The sequence below is a fragment of the Phaenicophaeus curvirostris genome, chromosome 12 (genome assembly GCF_032191515.1).
Source record: "Phaenicophaeus curvirostris isolate KB17595 chromosome 12, BPBGC_Pcur_1.0, whole genome shotgun sequence".
Classification (NCBI taxonomy): Eukaryota; Metazoa; Chordata; class Aves; order Cuculiformes; family Cuculidae; genus Phaenicophaeus; species Phaenicophaeus curvirostris.
Genome location: NC_091403.1, coordinates 4,769,352 through 4,788,795, shown reverse-complemented (window position 1 = coordinate 4,788,795; position 19,444 = coordinate 4,769,352). Strand labels below are relative to the sequence as shown.

At 36.7% G+C, this 19,444-nt stretch overlaps 1 protein-coding gene across 1 annotated transcript; it reads left to right on the top strand.

The window, feature by feature from the left end:
• The first annotated feature begins 182 nt into the window (after positions 1-182).
• CYP19A1 (cytochrome P450 family 19 subfamily A member 1) lies at positions 183-17,336 on the top strand. The gene is made up of 10 exons (XM_069866826.1): positions 183-307; positions 4,485-4,649; positions 5,318-5,468; positions 7,813-7,967; positions 8,780-8,956; positions 9,674-9,788; positions 11,164-11,278; positions 11,882-12,044; positions 13,443-13,684; positions 16,997-17,336. Exons 2-10 carry the CDS (start codon positions 4,508-4,510, stop codon positions 17,246-17,248), a joined length of 1,512 nt encoding a protein of 503 aa, XP_069722927.1. The 5' UTR covers positions 183-307; positions 4,485-4,507; the 3' UTR covers positions 17,249-17,336.
• The last annotated feature ends 2,108 nt before the right edge of the window (positions 17,337-19,444 follow it).

Here is a 19,444-nt window from a genome sequence, read left to right as displayed (position 1 = left end):
CTAATCAGCACTAGGAATGTGTACGCCTATCATGGGCTATTTTGCAGCAGGTACATTGAGCTGCAGAGGTGAAATTAGAAAATTTTCTTTTCAATAGCAATGGTCCCTGATCTATTACAAAAAAAAACCACAAAACCCAAACTTCCATCTCCAAGCAACTGATCTCTTAGCAACAAGAAGCACCTGCATAAAAGATGCCACAGAGAATGATCAGAGGAAAACCTATTCAGGTCTTCAAAAGGAGCACATCAGTAACAAAGATAGCACTCTTCATCGGTTAAAATCAAGAAGTGACAAGAGGACACAGGTAAATTTTTAATTCATATTCTAATGTTTTTCTTCAAACAGTATGAATAGTACATCACAGAAATTGTTTTTATTTTGCTTTTTGAGTGGAAAGTACCTTCCGGAGCTGCTTTGATCTGAGTTACTGTAATTAACTTTGTATAAATTATATGTTGTCACTATGTAAATAAATTTTTATAGTAGAAAATCTACAGGTCTTAAACCAAATTATCGGTATTAAAATAACAATAAAGTGTTATATATTTTGAAACTTTGTAGAACACTTACTTTTTAAAAAGAAACAGCAAAATGTTCTTGCAGAACAGTCAACCTTAGAAAGCATTCACTTCATTCAACCTTTTGAACTTCTTACATTACATCAAGAAATATTAGGATCTTTTACATTTTATAGATAAAGGCTTCAGTGATTAAAAAAAAATAAGTACCTGTTTAGAGTTTCTGTGGTCTCTGATTTGATCTTATCTACTCTAAAGTGGATTTTGTTCTATTCACTGTTTTAATGTAAAGGTGTGTAGCAGGACAAAAGTGAGTGAACTTGAACAAACCAACATTTGCAAGAATGATTGTCACAGAGGGGAAAACATGGATTATGAGTGAAGTTAGAAAAGGGCCATCAGGTAGAACAAGTCTCATATTGACCCAGAGAATGTATTTATTCTATCACAGCTTGATCTCTCTCGGTTGGTGCTTGCTGTGGAAAAGTGCTATCTTTCCCTAAGCAACATCTTAGTTAATAATTATTTCTGGTTAACAAAGGTATTTGCAGAAAGAACAGTTTGAGAATAGTCACACATTCTTCCTTAGTCTTGTTTTTTTTTCAATTACCCTGATCAATTTTCTTCAGGATTAATACATACATTAATAAATAGTCTGATAGGATACTTGGTATTTATAGCCAGGAAAAAAGTCAAAAATTTAATTTACATTTCTTAGAGTGGTCCCATCTTTGTCAAATAACTTTTTGCTTAAGTTGGTCAAAGTATTTTCTAGCAATAAAAGTACTACAGCAGAGATATAATTAAGGCTCAGAGAGCTTCTCTGTTGTTCTCCGTGCCACCTATGCCTTCTCTCTGCCAAATCAGAAAGAAAACCACCCACCCAGTAGTAATAACAAAACCAATAGTGGCTACATACAAAAAGAGCTCATCCATATGGGTCTGCTTTGCCATAGACATAACAAGGAAGTCTGATAAAAAGCGTATCAGAGAGAAATTTTAGTTGTCTTTCCACAACTCATTTTTTGGTTCACTTTCAGTTAATTAGAGCTTATGGTGTTCTAAGGAAACTGAGGTAGGCAGGCAGTAAAATATATTCTTACCAACACTGCAGAAGTTTGCATATCCATAGCTTGTTTTGATGCCTTACAAACACTGACATAACTATCCTACTTCAGGAGGCGTGTGTTTCAGATGAAACTCTTACCATCTAATGTGGATAGTACTTTTCATGAACATTACGTTGGTTCCTAAGCAACAATAAGACCTTTGGTAAAAGGTACTAAAACTGGGAGGTTATTTTTCCAAATCATACAACCGACTGCAATTAAAACCTCAGAAGAGGACATAGTCCAAATTCTAATTTCAGATCATTATTCTTCTGAAAGTTAAATTACCATATAATTACAGATTGTTCAGAAAGCAGAAAACCTTATTGTACAGTCAGTTGGGAAGCACGTAGTGTATCTTGCCTCACACATCCATGTTGTATAAAAAGCTACAAGAAAACAAGACAGACACTGGGAAGAAAGGAGAGAGTTGACTACCAAATTTTTAGTTACACACATGAGGTTATCACTCCAAGATTTTCTCAGTACAGGGAATTATGGTTTTCTGACTGACTAGTTATTTTGAAGGCTTAACAGTCTAGTCGATGTGATTTTTCAGGATGGACATATTCATCCTCTGAAGATCAATTTAGACATCTAAAGTAACTAGCAATTTATAGAAAAATACATTTAAATCAAGACTTTCAGGATACCAGAACTTTCTCTGGCTAGTCCAAAAGCCAACAGACAACCCAACCTGACAGTAAAGTATAAATACTTTATTTTTTAAGCTCACTAAGCTCCATAATCAATAGCAACATAAAAAGCTTATTTAGCCATTTTGACAATACCTTATCACCTGGAAAAATAAAGACTTATTTGGATTACATAAACCAATAGAATTTTTTGTGAGCGTGAAATTAGTCTATTTAAATGTTACTTTTCCAAACTGTTTAGCTAAACCTAGGTCAGTTGCTTCAGATGTTGCAAATACTGACCACCAAATCTGGGGATTAATAGAGTAGCAGATTCTTTTTCCCCCTGTGTCCCTCCTGGCAGATGAACTGCGACAGTGGAAAGAATTCCAGCACTCAAGAATGGTTCTTCGAGAGTTATCAGGCAGTTTTACGATTTCCTTCTTCTCAGAATTATCAGAAATTTTCAGCTCAAATTCTACAATGCGATACATAATTTGCTCTTTTACTGACACAGTCAGTAAGTACAAAGCTCTAACTGGAAGAAAAGGGGTCAACACAGTTGTCCTTTATCATATGTGGACTTTTTTCTTTTCTGTGGACCCTGTCATGATTCATCACATCACCTTTGGCAAAAAAACGTTTAGCAGAACCTAGAATTTTCTAGCACTGCTTTATAACTAATGCTTAAAGATCATTAATCTAAAGGGCCCTCTGCTGGCAGATGCATTCCCAGCTGTTAACATCCACTCTCGTTATCAGTTCAGGTATCCATCATCTTTGTCACAAAAATACTTCCTTAATATGTCTCTTTCCTCCCACTGTTTGATTTCACAAGCTTTTTTATCCTGTCCTCACCCCTCCTCAGCCATGTAAGTAATAACTATAACGACCAAAACCCTCTGATCAGACATATATGTCAACCAACTGCAAGGAAAGGAAAATTACCTATCAAAGATTTAAAGACAAAACGAGCAAGAATAGCGAAAGCATCTTTCATGCACAATAGGCATTCTAGATTTGTTCCATTTCTGAACCTCTTCAGTCTATTCAGTGACTACCTACTATCAAAATTTACTTTGCTGAATTGTTATTAAGAGCTATTTACATCACGGACAATTCTTAGAAAATGCAATGTACGCAAGCAGGATGAGCAGTTCAGCTGAAATATTTTTAAAGTAAATTTCTCATGGTCCATTTGGCTTTTGAAATAATAATAAAAAAGCATTAGAAATATAAACCCCGAAAGTCTGCTTGGATCATACACACCGAAATGAGGCAAAGGACTTCTCAATACAAGAAATGTCAATTGATTAAGAGTTTGAGGTGCCACTGACTAAAAATGAGACTGCTTCAGATCAGTTCAAGAGTATAAAAAAGATTCTAATTTAATGCAGTGTCTTTAACATCTTCTCCCTTCATGAGAGCATGTTCCAGGATATAAAAATCCTTCTGCTCCCCCTATGCATAACAGGCCTGTTCATTTGCTTGTTTTTATCTTTCCTGTACCAAGCGCCGGCTACTGCCTGAGAAGAAATATGGTACCAGACAGTCCCTGATCCTGCTTGTTATGGCATACGTTGTATTTTTCCAAGTATTTAGCAGAAGAACCATAAAGAAACACAACACATTATATTACACTCAAAGACTGACAACAAAAAAGAATATAGTATGCTGTTTCAAATAAAAACCTGGGGTACAGTCTATCTGCATCATGAGAAACTAACAGTTACTCTGGAAATTCAAGGACTCTGGCACTACAGGCATGCAGGGAAAAAAAGGGCTAAGTAATACAGATAAAAGCTTGTGAGTGAACTCATTCAATACTTCCACGTGTGCTGAAAGTTTAATTTCTTGTGTTTTGGTTAGAAATTTGCAAGGAGTAAACCTCAGTATTGGCCAGCCAAGTCACTATCAGAGATAAGAGGTCTGTCAGCCAAAGCATCCAAAACTGTGCTTCAATATCAAGGTCAGAAAAGCTTTGTTATTTCCAAGCAAAAAAAACCAAACGTGTCTGCTGCATGTGTGTTTCAACCTGTGATGTAGCTTGTCCTGGCAAGCGGTCCCGGTAGTCACTCTCTTTATAAAATAAAGCTACCTCGAGAGCCCATACGCTCATTTACAAGACCTAAAAAGGAGCTGAGAGGTACTGCCTAAAGCTGAATCCACCACTGAGCTTTGAAAATCTCTGCCTCTTTTCCCCTTCTTTCTCTCTAAAGCAAAGCAGAATCTCTTGGAAAAGATGGTACTGGAAACTCTGAATCCAGTGCACTACATCACCAGCCTAGTACCAGATACAATGCCAGTGGCCACAGTGCCCATACTCATTCTCATGTGCTTTCTGTTTCTTATATGGAATCATGAAGAAACTTCATCAATACCAGGTAAATTAACATTAGCTATAATACCATCTAAAAGCTGTCAGATTATTTTTGCTTGTTTCTTTCTCTAATTTGAGTGGCAAAGTAATGACTTTAAGAAAAAATGTAAATAGTTATATTTAATTACATCAAAAGGATATTGACTTTTGTAGGTCTTACTGGACATTTCAACACGAATTTGGGCAGCCTGATCCAGTGGGACGTGTCCCTGCCCATTGCAGAAGGGTTGGAATTAGATGATGTTTAGGGTCACTTCCAACCCAAACCATTCTATGAATTCAGCCAAGATAATTCAAAGGATTTGATAAAATAACGAATTAATACACCATATGCTTTTTTTCTAGATCATTTCTTCTTGATATCTAGACATTAGCCCTCCAGATTTAAGCAATTTAAGCAGCAATTTGAAGTTGTACAAAGTAGCAATTAATGTCATTTGCTCTATGCTCATTGAATGCTTAATAGGCTTCCAGAGATGTTAAGTGAGACTTCAGCAATGCAGATGGAGGTTTCTCTAAGACAGAACTTCAGAATGGGGTCGTTTATGTGAACTGCCACATGCAGATCTCAACTGTCATGTTAAAAACTATCTTTGTAAAGGGTGATACTCTGAGTTGCATCCTTGTCAGAAAGCACTGCTGTGACCAGCCTTTTCTTACCCTATGTCTTAGGACCAGGATACTGCATGGGAATCGGTCCCCTCATTTCATATGGGAGATTTCTCTGGATGGGAGTAGGTAACGCCTGCAACTACTACAATAAGACATACGGAGATTTTGTGAGAGTTTGGATCAGCGGTGAAGAAACATTTATAATTAGCAAGTAAATCCTTATTTTCTATCCTTAATAATATGAAGAGCTTTTTCATATTTTACTATCTCTTTGCTACTTCTTTCTTAAAGTAGAATTGAAGTTTTTGTTCTAAAAAAAATCTTAACATAAACTTTTTACTTCCCTTGCTGTTCAGAGACCTTTTCCTGATCTTTTGTTTCTTTAAAATCTCTACTACTGAAGCCTTCACGAGTATTCTCATTTTATTCAAGGACTTAAAGATTAAGCACTGAGGCTCAGTCCCTAAAAGCGTTCACCATCTCTTTCACTAGTCCATTTAATATTAGGATTACGTTACATACAGAAACCTAGACTGACTGCAATGCAGGATTAAGCCAAATAGTTTCCTGAGTTCTTAAGTTTCTCCTTAGAATGGCAGTATTGCTTGAAGATTACAGCTGTAATTCAGGATGTTAGTTATGCAAAGGCAGCAATGAGTAATTCCACTCCAGTTAATGGAATTACTCATGGACTTTATTATACACAGTATTGAGCATAATACTAAACCACAGTCTATCATTTTATTAGTTTCTGTGGATAGTTGCTTACTTCTACACTGGATCTTCTGGATGTTTATGAGTTATGCAAGGGAAAAAAAAAGGAGCAAAATGCTCACCACTTGAAATTGATAAAGAATAATAACCTTTTTATTAGCAGTATCAGTTATTCCATTCTCAGCATTTATCATGCAAAAGTTTTTGTAAGAAACTGGTATAGAGGACTATCAAAGGATTTGCCACATGAAGTACATTAGCTTCATCTCTGTTTTTAACTCTGTAAGAAGAGCTAATCACGAATGGAAAACTGTTTATATTCCCTTCCTGCGCAGGTGTTGTAAATAACTACTGTGCTATAATGTTTTGATAATAAAATGCTATGAACTTGTTGCTGTCTTCCACTAACAATTGTCAGAAGCAAGTCAGGGGTACTGGGGAAGAATGCCACAGCTACCTCAGGCTCTCCAGTCAATACATCTCTTTTCCTCAGACATGTTTTTTACCTAAAAGCATTGACAGTATATAGAGAACTAGTATATAGAGAACTACTATGCTATTTCCACCAATGTCACCTGAATTTTTACTATCAAATCTGATCCTACTGAGATGCTAATGCATGGAGAGAAGGACTTGCAGTCTTGGTTACAACAGGTGTTTCCTTTTGGAGGACTTCATTGACCAGTTTCATAAGGAAAATCTGCTTAAACAAAGTCATATGTCAAAATCCTTCCTTAAAACTTTATTTTGTGTCCTGTGTAGTTGTGTGGAATGGAATGAAGCAAACTGAGCCTCCTGCACCTTTCCATTCCTGGGGACAGCCGTTATAAACTAACACTCTCTTTTCATGTGCATGAAAATATAGATGATGAACTCTGAGGAAATAAGAAAAAGAGAGCAGATGTGGGGAAGTAAGGGAAAGAGAGAATATCCTGAATTCCTTAAATACTTGAACCTGCAGACATTCTCCCTGTTTTTACTCCAATCCTTAATCTATGTTTGCCTGTTTGTACCATCTCACTCTTAACTTTAACCTCTCTTCAAGTGAAACTATGGTGAAAACCCAGCACCACTAAGAAAGTAGAATAATGTTGAATTTCAACTTCTGTTCTGACTTCCCTTCTTTTTGCTGAATTTCATTTGATCAGGTTTTCATCACATCAACATTTATAAAATGCTAGCACCCTCTAAAGGAAATTTGATCTTGAAGCAACAATGCTGGTCACAGCCTGTTTGCCAGCATGTGTGAATAAAACTTGTCAGCTGTAAAAAGAATTATAAGTATCGTGGATTTCCCCAACATTTCTACTTAGGAATATTTATCCCATGTATATCATCATATTATGATGCTGCATATTTAAATGATGCATTTATATTTATGCTTTCTGTATGTGTCTGGGAATAATCAAATAGCTACAAAAGTATAGCTGTAATTTAATACACATCATGACAAAATTATCAACTGTCAAATATTTTACACCTCATCATCTGAAATATTACATTGGTCATCACCTGAATGTATCTTACATAATGTACATGTTTCTATGTTTCAACACTATTCAGATTAAAATCTTTTGGTAACCATTGCATAAAAATAGTTTCAAATCCAAACACAATACATTAGTGTTTTGATATACATTCTGAAGGCATTTATCATCAAGAATTTTAATTATATAAAAGGATGAGCATTTAGTGCCAAACATTGTACTTCCTCCTAAACTGAGAATGCAAGTCAGCACTTCAGAGCGACTCTAAAATGTCAAAATAAAAATTCTGCGTACAATCTTTGAAGCAGTATTTTTGCTTTGGGCTTTTTTTTCCTCCCCTTGTTTCTTTCCCAGATCCTCAAGCGTGTTCCATGTAATGAAGCACTGGAATTATGTTTCTCGATTTGGGAGCAAACTTGGATTACAGTGCATCGGCATGTATGAAAATGGGATAATATTTAACAACAACCCAGCACACTGGAAAGAAATTCGAGCTTTTTTCACAAAAGGTAAATCAGTGTGCACCCAGTCTTTTCTGAAATGCTGTTTGCCCTTTGCATACTTAAATTACTGAAATCAGAACTCTTTATATATCTCATAGAATTATTTTCTTGCACATGTTCTTTTACACTGCTTGGTATGCTGTTTGAAATGGTCCTCAAGTAGCTCTGCAGATTCTTAATTTGCATTCAATTAAAACAAAATTAAATTATGCCCACGAGCCAGGTTTTTAAATGTTTTACATTTCAAATCCAGTATTTACATTAGCTCAACTAGTGCTTCCAGAAATGTAGTTGGCTGTTCCTATCCCAGCCTCCACAAAGTTCAAAGATTTTTCTGTCTTATTTTAACTGGGGGGTTGGGAGTAAGGAGGGGGAAAGTGGTTTAGTTTCAAAATTAATTTGTAATATCTGCACAGCAGAACTATGTCTTATGAGGAGTGGCTGAAAGAGCTGGGACTGTTTAGTCTGGAGAAGTGGAAGCCAAGGGGAGACCTTATTGCTCTCTACAGCTACCTGAAAGGAGGTTGTACTGAGGTGGCTAATGGTCTCTTCTCTCAAGTGACAGTGATAGGACAAAACGGAACGGCCTCAAGTTGTGCCAGGAGAGGTTTCGATTGGACATTAGGAAATTTTTTTTTATGAAAGAGTGGCCAAGCACTGGAACAGGCTGCACAGGGACGAGGTAAAGTCTCCATACCTGGAGGTGTTCAAAAAACATGTAGGTGTAGCACTTCAGGACATGGTTTATTAGATGTGGTATATCATAAATAGGTATGAAAGTTAACCAATCGTTTGATCATTTTGCATATATGTTTCAGCTCTATCTGGTCCTGGTCTTGTGCGTATGATAGCAATTTGCATTGAATCAACAATCGGTCACCTAGACAAACTAGAGGAAGTAACCACAGAAGTAGGAAACATCAATGTGTTGAACCTTATGAGACGGATCACGCTTGACGCATCCAACAAGCTTTTTCTTGGGATCCCTTTGGATGGTACAAATAGCTTTGTTTTTATACCTTATGATGGATCTAAATTATATGGCCAAGGAAAACTCATTGACATCACTGAGTAGTTTCATTTCAGAAAACAGAACAAGAATAGACCCATATCATCATATAATTAATTGAAATTGATTTATGAGTGATTTTAGTTATAGAAGAGATTTTTACATGACCGGAAATAGATATTACTTGTCACACTCATCTTAAATAGTACTACTTAAAGAGATTACGTGCTGTGTTTTTACAATCCAAATATTATATGCATATAAAAATCAGAAATCTTTCCACCAAACTAAATGATTGCCTTGAAAATTTCACCTGACAATTGAAGTCTTCTGCAATTTCTTCATCCTCAAAACCATAACAAACAAAAATAACATTGTCATGATGTCTAAATTATCCCATTTCAATCTGCTGCAAGAGTGCTGCTTCTGCTCTGCTGTGGGAGACTATTTGGTTCTGGTTGACACACCACTACCTCCTTTTAGCTATTTACCAAGAGTTTTTACAAAGACCCATACCTTTTCTAGTGTTTTGTAAAAGTTTCCCTAGCTGTCTACCGCGATTAAAAACAATTGTTTATCCAATTCCTGTAAAATTATGCAGAGTAGGGATCAGGGCCTTACTATTATTTTTTCTGAAGCATTTGTGTTATTTCACCATTGAGAGTTATATTTCATACTGCTTTTTGTTAACGTTTATTTTCAGAACACGCCATTGTGCTTAAGATTCAAAACTACTTTGATGCTTGGCAAGCACTTTTATTAAAGCCTGACATCTTTTTTAAGATGTCTTGGTTGTGCAAGAAATACGAAGAGGCAGTGTAAGTATCGACTGTTTTACAAATCATTTGTATAAGATTCTTTCTTTCCATGAAGCAAATGTCCCTTGACATTTTCTTCTGCCTTTATAATAAATTGGGAAACTCGCAGAGTTGTCTGGCTGAAGTCCCCTGTCTGCAGACCCCAGATGGTAACAGAATGAGATCTGCCACTGATGCTACAAAGCGGTTGATCTCACAGGACAAATTAAAGCTTATGTCTCTTCAGTCCTATTTTACTCACCAAAATATTAATTAATACTAGCTCAAATATCAAAGTAAATTGAAATCACAGGTTCAGTGCAGAGAGACAAGGAAAAGCCATCATACTGGGGGAAGTTACATTTGCTGTGTAGTCCAGGACAAAGAGTACGGTCCAGGTCATCAAAACAGGAAAACCTATCTACATTCAAGGCACCGTCGCAGAAGAGTTAACTCTTGAGTATAATTCTATTTATAAGTTCCCTCAACATGAATTTTTGAGTCAACAACTGATTTTTTTGTGAAAACTTGGTGCCTACCATGGTAATCCATTTCAAGGGGTTGTTTTTCCTAAATAAGGAACAAATATGTATTGCCATCTTCCTCTTTGCAAAAATACAAAATGTCTCTTCTATTTTTATAATGTCATTTGCTGTCTTCTGCCAAGAGGGGACTGGCTATAAAAAAAACTCTAGCAATCATTTTGTTCATTTAGGATTTGAATTCCATCTAGTGAGAGAAACTACTACTTATGAAACATATGTGATAAATTGTTTTGATGCTACTATGCAACATAAAGGCTTCAAGGGGAATACGGAGGTTCATCTAAAGTAATTGACAGCTCTCATGACCCAGAGAAAGGACCTACCTTCTTCAACATTTGCTGGCCAGTTTTATTGTGCACTGCTTAGTGCTTTATCCTGTGATTCTAACAAGAGCTAACCATGGGGGCCCAGTTATTACCAGAAAACCTCTGCAGGCAAATATTGATATTTCAAAAGCAAACCCATTACAATGGACTTACTCATAAATTTCTACTGTGAAAAAAATGATAAAGATTTCTGGACTTCTGATATTCTGACAAACTGGCAAAAAGGATCCTTTGTAGTTCTAACATAGAAAAGACATTACAGATAAGAACTTTATTCAGGACTGGAGTTTTAAATACATTTACCTCTACAAACTCAATCAAATTTTCTATCCCAACACTAACAAACACAAGGTTTTAATTAAATTCCTCCTTTTGTCTAGTCTAAATGTGCCCCTCTCCAGTTTACACTCATTCCCCCTCGTCCTATCACTACAAGCCTTTGTAAAAAGTCCTTCCCCAGCTTTCTTGTAGCCCCTTTGGGTACTGGAAGGTTGCTTGCTATATGTTGATTTCATCTCTTTTCAGCAAGGACCTAAAAGGAGCAATGGAAATCTTAATAGAACAGAAAAGACAAAAGCTTTCCACTGTTGAGAAGTTGGATGAACACATGGATTTTGCCTCCCAACTGATTTTTGCACAGGTATTGGCAATGAACTCAGAGTATAGCTCACTTTTATTTTTCAGACACTCTCCTGTCCCTAACAACACTGGCTTTACAACTTAAACTCCCTGTATCTGTCTGAAAGTCATGGCAGTGATTCACACCTTAAACAGTTTCATTTTCTGGAACAGGAGCTTCTCTGAGTTTTTCTCATGGCTTAAACAACATCCTTATAACTCTTGCATCTATCCCTGAATGTCCTCCAGTCTTTCCCTAACCTCTGTATTTTATCTTGACGTATTGCTTTTTGTTTGCAAAGGTTTCAAATGCTATGTAAATCCTACATTGTGTGATCTCTGACAGCTCCCAAACTCTGTGAGGAAAGACAATGAATCAATAAGAATCCAAGCTAAGAACAAACACTTGCTTTTCTGTAAGATAACGCACACCCATCAAAGCATGAGTTTACTGTTTTTCTCTGAAAGACAGGAAATAAATGCTATTTAGCCTATGAGACAGAGATTTTCTCCTTTTGTTTAAAGCAGGTATTTTAGGTTCTTCCCGTTCTACTGCTATAAAATATTTCTGGCATCAAAGGTCAGCAATCAACATTGTCCACAACATTTCCAATTTTTTTTTCAGAACAGAGGGGATCTGACTGCCGAGAATGTGAACCAATGTGTGCTGGAGATGATGATTGCTGCTCCTGATACCCTGTCTGTGACTCTCTTCTTTATGCTAATATTGATTGCAGAGCACCCCACAGTGGAAGAGGAGATGATGAGAGAGATTGAAACTGTTATGGGTAAGCAGGAGCTGCAAAGTCTCTGATGTGAGAATGTAATTTTGCTTCAGCAGGGATCCAATTTCAATTATTCAAAGGCTGAAAATTCTCGTTTTTTTCTTATAACGGAAGAATTTGCTGTAAAATACATGAACAACCATTATATGTAAAAGATTTTATACAAGACCAAATGAAAGTTAACAACTCTAAGATAAATTCAAATAGGAATTGTCAGGTTTGACAATCTATTAGAAAGAACGTGCTACATTCACTCCTCAGCAACAGCAGGGCAAATCAGCACTCACCTCCTAAGTTCCACTAAAATTATTTTCATTTACCTTGAAATAGCAAAAGGGGACACTCATTTCAAATACTTCCAATCACCAACACTTCTCTGTGTATATGTAGAACTTAAGTTTCACTTTGACCACAGAAGAGAAAGACTAGAGAAAAGTTAAATTATATTCTGCTGTCATCCATTCTGATATCAAACCAGACTCCCCTTTAAGTACTAATTACTAACAATTCAAAACACAATCAAGCCATTCCAAATTTACATTCTTCCTTTCCTCTAGACTTCATTCAAAGCCTGAAAAAGAACTAATATAGAAACTAATTTCATCCATTCTTATTGAAGATTTACTTCTGGCCAGTTGAACACTGGAAAGCGTATAACAAATCTTTTACTCTTTTTCTAATTTACTTTTAATAAACCTTATTTTACTGTCCCCAGGAGAGCTGAATACTCATCATTCACCTTATTGCCCTTTCTTTAAGCAAATGACCAACTGGGCTAGCAAAGTTGCCTTTTATCTTGAAAACCTACCACAGCAGCGGTCAGCATGTAGTTTGTGAACTGTTTGTGGCTTGAAAGCTAAAGTAAGACTCCTGCTGGCAGAATATCGTGATGCTGATACTGCTGCTGATAGAATCAAGCTGGGAGGAAGTTACTCATGCTAACTGAAACAGTCAGGCCACAGTAGGATCCAGCCGTACATCCAGCCAAACTCAATCACATGGTGAAAATTTAAGGCCCCCATAAAGTTATCTCCCATTTGCAGACTATTCCCAGATTCCATTTGCTGTCAGCTCTCAGATTTGTTACGTCTTCTTGCTCTCAGTCATACAAAAGTCAGGGAAGGACTTTCAAAGTTTTGCCACTGACAAGAAAGCAGAACAAAGACTAATAATGTTTTAAGAAGGTGGTGAGAACATCATAAATTAATAAACTAGGGTTTATGCTGATGAACAATATAACAGATTTCCTGAATACGTAAGGCTACATAAAACTCCTTAGAAGATGTTGGATCCCTCCTACAATTTCAGGAACTGAAATTCTTCCAAAAATGTTTTGGTATTTGTACAAAGAAGCTATTAAATTCATAACCAACTTCTCCACCTTCTGTTTTATTCCTCAAGGTGACAGAGACATACAGAGCGATGACATGCCCAACTTAAAAATTGTGGAGAACTTTATTTATGAGAGCATGAGATACCAGCCAGTTGTGGACTTGATCATGCGAAAAGCTTTACAAGATGATGTAATTGATGGCTATCCTGTGAAAAAGGGGACAAACATTATTCTTAATATCGGACGTATGCATAAGCTTGAATTCTTCCCAAAGCCGAATGAGTTTTCTCTTGAAAATTTTGAGAAAAATGTAAGTTGTCTATCTTATTTCTTACAGGAAATTGGATATTACTTACTGACAATGCCTCTTCCTCTTATTTTTTTTATCAAGAATGTTGTGACTATAAGACTGTTTTCCCTTTCTCTAAAGCCTAGGTAGCTATACTTGCTTATTACTATTATTATTATTAAAGCCAGGCAGGTATTTTCCTACCAAAGTGCCATTTAATTAAAAAGTAATTATGATATCAAAAATAAAGTGTTCCCAGACAACTTAAATCTGATTAAAAAATTCTGATAAAATTTACTGGCCACGCATAGTTCTCACTATACCCCCTCCCGCGACGTTGGACAATTTAAAGAGCCTTCAGGGAGCTAGAGCCATGTAAGCAGTACGTCACAGAGCTGAGGCCACGTGAGGATTCCCTGGAGACGTGAAGCAGTATAGTAACTTCTTGGAGACTGAGAACCCAGCACTCATATTTTATTTATGTATTTTATAGACCAAAATGAAAATCCTAAATTTTAACCACTTGAATACAGTAGATGTTGAGTAATTCAGTCCCAGTTGAGCACAGAATTTCAATTTAAGGGAGTATAGAAATCCCAAAAGAACTGGAATTTTCCTTAGTCTGCATTACTGAGTCATGTATCAAAAGCAATATGTGAACTTTTCGTCCTATTTGTAATCCCCTACTGTTGTAAATCATCCTCCTGATTATTAACTTTAATTTAGACCTCTGTTCTTCAGATTATTGATTAAACAAATTGTTTTGCAAAACTGTATTTCTTTAGCAACAATCATCTAGAGAGATTAAAACTGGATCAAAAGAAAATAGACTGATTCAGAGGCACATTTGACTCCTTGTTTTTGACTGTAAATCAGTGCAGATGGAAGCAGAAGGTACTGCTACCCACGTGGCAGAGAGTACAAAATATGAAAAACAGTAATGTTTGCTTAGCACCCCTGTGAGGGAATTAGAAAGATCTCTGGAATAAATAGCCATGCAAGAGCGGAGGACATAATCAACTTATTCTGCAGCTGAGATTCCCTTCAGAGAATTGTTAGCCTTGCTATCACACACGTACACATTTTCCTGGTATGCAAGCTCTCTTGCATTTTCTAGTGCCTTGACAAATGTTAAGGTTGAGTGGGATTGAAGTTAAAGGACTAGTGTTTTATACAACTGTCACAGTTCTCATTTTGTCTAACTAAAAATGTTAGGAAATAATTTTATCACCTGGCTTTATTTTTCTTTTGAGATGTTAGCAGCTGCACACATGAGCATCCACAGACAGTAATTTCAGTTTAGAGACACAACTAGATAACCCACTTTGATATACAAAACATAGGCTTACTAGTAAAAAGCTTCTGGAGACAGGCTGAGAGAGTTGGACTTGTTCAGCCTGGAGAAGAGAAGGCTCCGAGGAGACCTTAGAGTGACCTTCCAGTACCTGTGAAGGGGCTACAAGAAAGCTGGGGAGGGGCTGTTTACAAAGGGTTGTGGTGGTAGGACGAGAGGCAATGGGTATAAACTGGAGAGGGGCAGGTTTAGACTAGACATAAGGAAGAATTTCTTCACTGTGAGGGTGGGGAGGTGCTGGCCCAGGTTGCCCAGGGAAGCTGTGGCTGCCCCATCGCTGGAGGTGCTCAAGGCCTTGGGCAGCCTGGTCTGGTGGGAGGTGTCCCTGCCCATGGCAGGGGGGTTGGAATTGGATGATCTTTAATGTCCCTCCCAACCCAAACTGTTCTACGACTGTATGAATAGGAACACGAAGAAATAAATGATATGAATGTTCAAGCCCAGAAACATGCCTCTAAAGTTTTACATCCTTCCTACCAAAAATCTAGGTGTCCCATATATGTCACACACACAAACGAGAACCAAACAACCTGGTTAACGTGGCTAAACTGCTGTTTGATTGCCCATAGCAAACTCCATACACAGTATTAAAAACAACAGATCGAGAAAAGTCATTGTAGAAAATTCCAGAAGAGAGTGATTAAATTAATTGAAATAACTCTTCACTGTGAATAGTTTCCATTTTACCACCCACTATTTTGAGTCTTTCTATCAAAATTGATTTCTTGCTTATTTTATAAGTGTACTTTGCTGCTAAAAATATTTCCCCTTGACCAAATATTTAACCACACATTTTCTATCTGACTTCACGCATTCTCTTTGCCACATAATTATTCTAGCAGGCACAATTTTCACACAGTTCTCTGTCTGAATAGAAATCCACACTATTATTTATGATAAGATGGCATTGTTAGGATCTAAGCAGTTTTCCATTTTCCCAGGCTGGGCATATGCTACTGTGCTGTACTGCCAGCTGCTGTACTTGTGCAGTGTTATAAACATTTGTCTTTACCCATCGTTTTTCAAAAAGTCCAGCTCAAATTATTTGAAAAAAATTAAATAGAAAACATTTGTCATGGTCTGAATATGAGAAAAAAAAAAGGAAACTTTTTATAAAGATAATTTAATATAAAGCAATCTTTTCTACTCTACTCTTGGGTTATATAGGAAGTCAGATCACAGCTAATATCTTAGTTATTAAAAAATAAAGCTACACAGATGAAGAAAAATTATTTATTTATAGCCAGACTTGGTTTTCCTTACTCATAACAACTGCCTTTGTAGCTCACTAACAGTACCATTCATGGTGTTGGGAATCTTTTGGAGAGCTGATCTATTAAACGTCAACGCAGTAGCAGAAATTGGCTGTGCATTATTCAACAGTTCTGAGAATCCTGCATTTCGTCTACAGGACGCAATCTTTTCATAGTTGTTATCTCTCTATTAGCCATCAAATATAATTTTCAAATTACATTTTATGACAAATTCATTCTCAGGAAGACTAGCCTTTTAATGACAATTGTAGCAGGTGTATGGCTTTATGATTATCTTTAGATAGGGCATCAGCCTGTATCTCAGACACTTATGAACTCTGTAAGAAACATTTTATGAAGAGGTTTTCAATGAACTTTAATGAATTTTGAAGGGCAAAAGCTTCGCTCCGTTTCACAGCTTGTGCTAAAGTCCCTGTGGTTCACAGGATGAACAGACTAAAAGACATGGGCAGAATTCAACTGCCTAACTTTACGTTCCCTGCTACCCTGGCATTCAAAAGTCACACCTTCTGTAGGTGCCTCTGTATTTTTGGCCTGACCTGCATGGAAGGACTGTTCAATGTGAAGGGAAGAAGTAATTACTCCTCAGAGATTTATTTCACGCACTTTTCAAAATACATATACTACCAACGTCCAGCATAATTTTGGCTACTTTTATGAAGAAAGATCTGTCTTAAACATTGTTTCTCATGTTGTTCTGTACAGGTTCCTTCACGCTATTTCCAACCGTTTGGATTTGGCCCTCGGGGCTGTGTAGGAAAGTTTATTGCCATGGTAATGATGAAAGCAATTCTGGTGACTCTTCTGAGGCGGTGCAGAGTACAGACAACAAAAGGAAGAGGCCTTAACAACATCCAGAAAAGCAATGACTTATCCATGCACCCAACAGAAAGGCAGCCGCTGCTGGAGATGGTTTTCACACCAAGAAGATACACAAACAAGAACCAGAGTGACTAAAATGGATCAGCATTAAAGTTACAGGGCTTTGTCAGCCACAGCCACTAAGAAATACCCATCGTTCCTGGGCGAAGATATAGAGTAAAACATTTCACTGCCCCTAAATCACTACAGTTCCAGATGAAAACTTGTTCCGCCTGCTCAGGTTCGGGCCACAACTTCGATGTAATAAAGTAAGACTAAAATTACAAAATAGCCCTCTTGCTAGGTGATGCCACACGATATACAGGATTCCTGGCTACTTTTTAAAACCATCAATTTCAAAGTTATGCCTGGCTTTTTAAACAGTGCAAGTTCAGACGTTTGGGGGTCAACAAAAGAACACGCCTGACATGTATCTAATTCCAGGACTACATATGTCCCCTTTGCTCCCACCTCTCCGAAGCTGGACCCAGCACTATTGAACTGCTATAGAAGCTCCAATTATATGGTTTTGAAAACACCTAAATGGATGATATTATGAAAAAAATTAAAATATTCAGGACAGATAAGTTATAAAACAGCATTTGTACAAGAAGACATTCAAATGTTTTTCTTCACCATATTTTGCTGTCGTACATACATAGATACATGTCATAGATACAAAAGACTTAGTGTCAGATAGATTTTAGCAATGGTAGTAATTTTCAGAGTACTCGGTAATGCAACAGTTGAGATGACCATTCAATGCTTTTAAAACCCGGCATCCTGCTAGAGAGGATCTGTAAACATCTTGATAAAGACCAGCTGAGAATAAGGTGATTACGCTGGGAGGACTAGGCAACATCCAGCTTCTCCTCAACTAGTTAAGTATAGAAATTTCCCACCTCACCTCAGGTTGGTGATGAACTTCAAATTCTCTCTAAGCTGCTTAAGCAGTACCAAATCCTGTTCCAATCTAGTTTTAACTATTCAATTCTAATTCGAAGATGTGAAGTTGTTGCCCACATTCCCGCACTGCAGCAGGGGAGAAGGTCCCTCCCTAATCACCCACAAATCTCTCGCTGCTTCTCCTGAAAGAACGCTGGGCAATATCCTGCTCTCAAGCATCTTGCTTCACATCCACTAATTTAAAGAGAATCAGTCGCATAAGAAGTGAGACACTGGGTCAAGAGGTAGGCTGGGTTTTTTTTAGTTTACATTTCTCAAAAGAGCATGTCAATTTTATAGAGTAATGAAAACAAACAAAACCCCCAAAACCAAGAAACCTTGAAAGCAGGATAATTTATTGTAGCCAGATTGCTTTTAAAGCTTTTTGTATAGTATTTGCATGGTACTCAAAAGTGACAACAGTGAAGTACAATCCCATACCACCTGTGAATAAAGATACAATTTGGCATTTGGAAATGGATAGAAATAGGATTTAATGCTTAGGCTTGATCTTAAAGGTCTTTTCCAACCTAAACGATCCCATGATTCTAGAACTTCTATTTTTTAAGTCATGAAGTGACATAGTGGTGTGAACCTTTAGGGCATCTATATAACCTCTATTTTTACATTCTCTGTTGTAGCCTTTCAACTGGAAATTGTTAAACCTGTTGGGAGAAGAAAAGAAAAAACACTAAAAAAAAAAGAAAAAGCCAAACTTATTAAATCCTGTTCTAACTCTTTCTATATCGTAAAACACCAAAACCAGTACTTCAGTGGACACTCATTTCTCATTTTTATAAGAACATTAAAAAGAAATCCACTGAAGAGTCTTTTTTCCTTGGGAATAAACTACTATTCTATACACAGTACGCATCTTTGCTTATTTCACACTCAAAGACATTTTTATAGCCATAATTTACTCTGATTTTCCATCTCATAATTATAGGTCTCTCTCTAAGTAAAATTTTTCACAAGGTTGGAATTAATAAATTACTTTTATCATTCAAATTTTGAAGTAATTATATGAAATCATGTAGATATAGAGAAAATGCATGCTGCTCTGATTTCTTTAATGCATTACATATCGTTGAATTTGTAGGCTGGAATTTCAGAAACACAATTACCATAATTATTCTATGGAAAAAATAAAGCAGTTCCATGCTTTATTTCTTGTAAGCAAGCCCACAGCATTATTCCTCGTTTGGTTTTAAGTATATTCTTTCTGATATGCTTTGCATATAGTGTTTCTGGTCCTCGAATTTCTACAGTACTTAGTTTTGTCCACATTTGGACAAAAGACCGGTTAATTAATCTGAGCCATTAGCAAATCTGAGCCCCATTCGCTAC

Excerpts from the sequence above, each read along its gene's own strand:
- CYP19A1 (XM_069866826.1), top strand. The coding sequence starts at position 4,508 with ATGGTACTGGAAACTCTGAATCCAGTGCACTACATCACCAGCCTAGTA. Across the intron at positions 9,789-11,163 it reads AAGAAATACGAAGAGGCAGT|CAAGGACCTAAAAGGAGCAA; the intron begins GTAAGTATCGAC and ends ATCTCTTTTCAG. Across the intron at positions 12,045-13,442 it reads AGAGATTGAAACTGTTATGG|GTGACAGAGACATACAGAGC; the intron begins GTAAGCAGGAGC and ends TTATTCCTCAAG.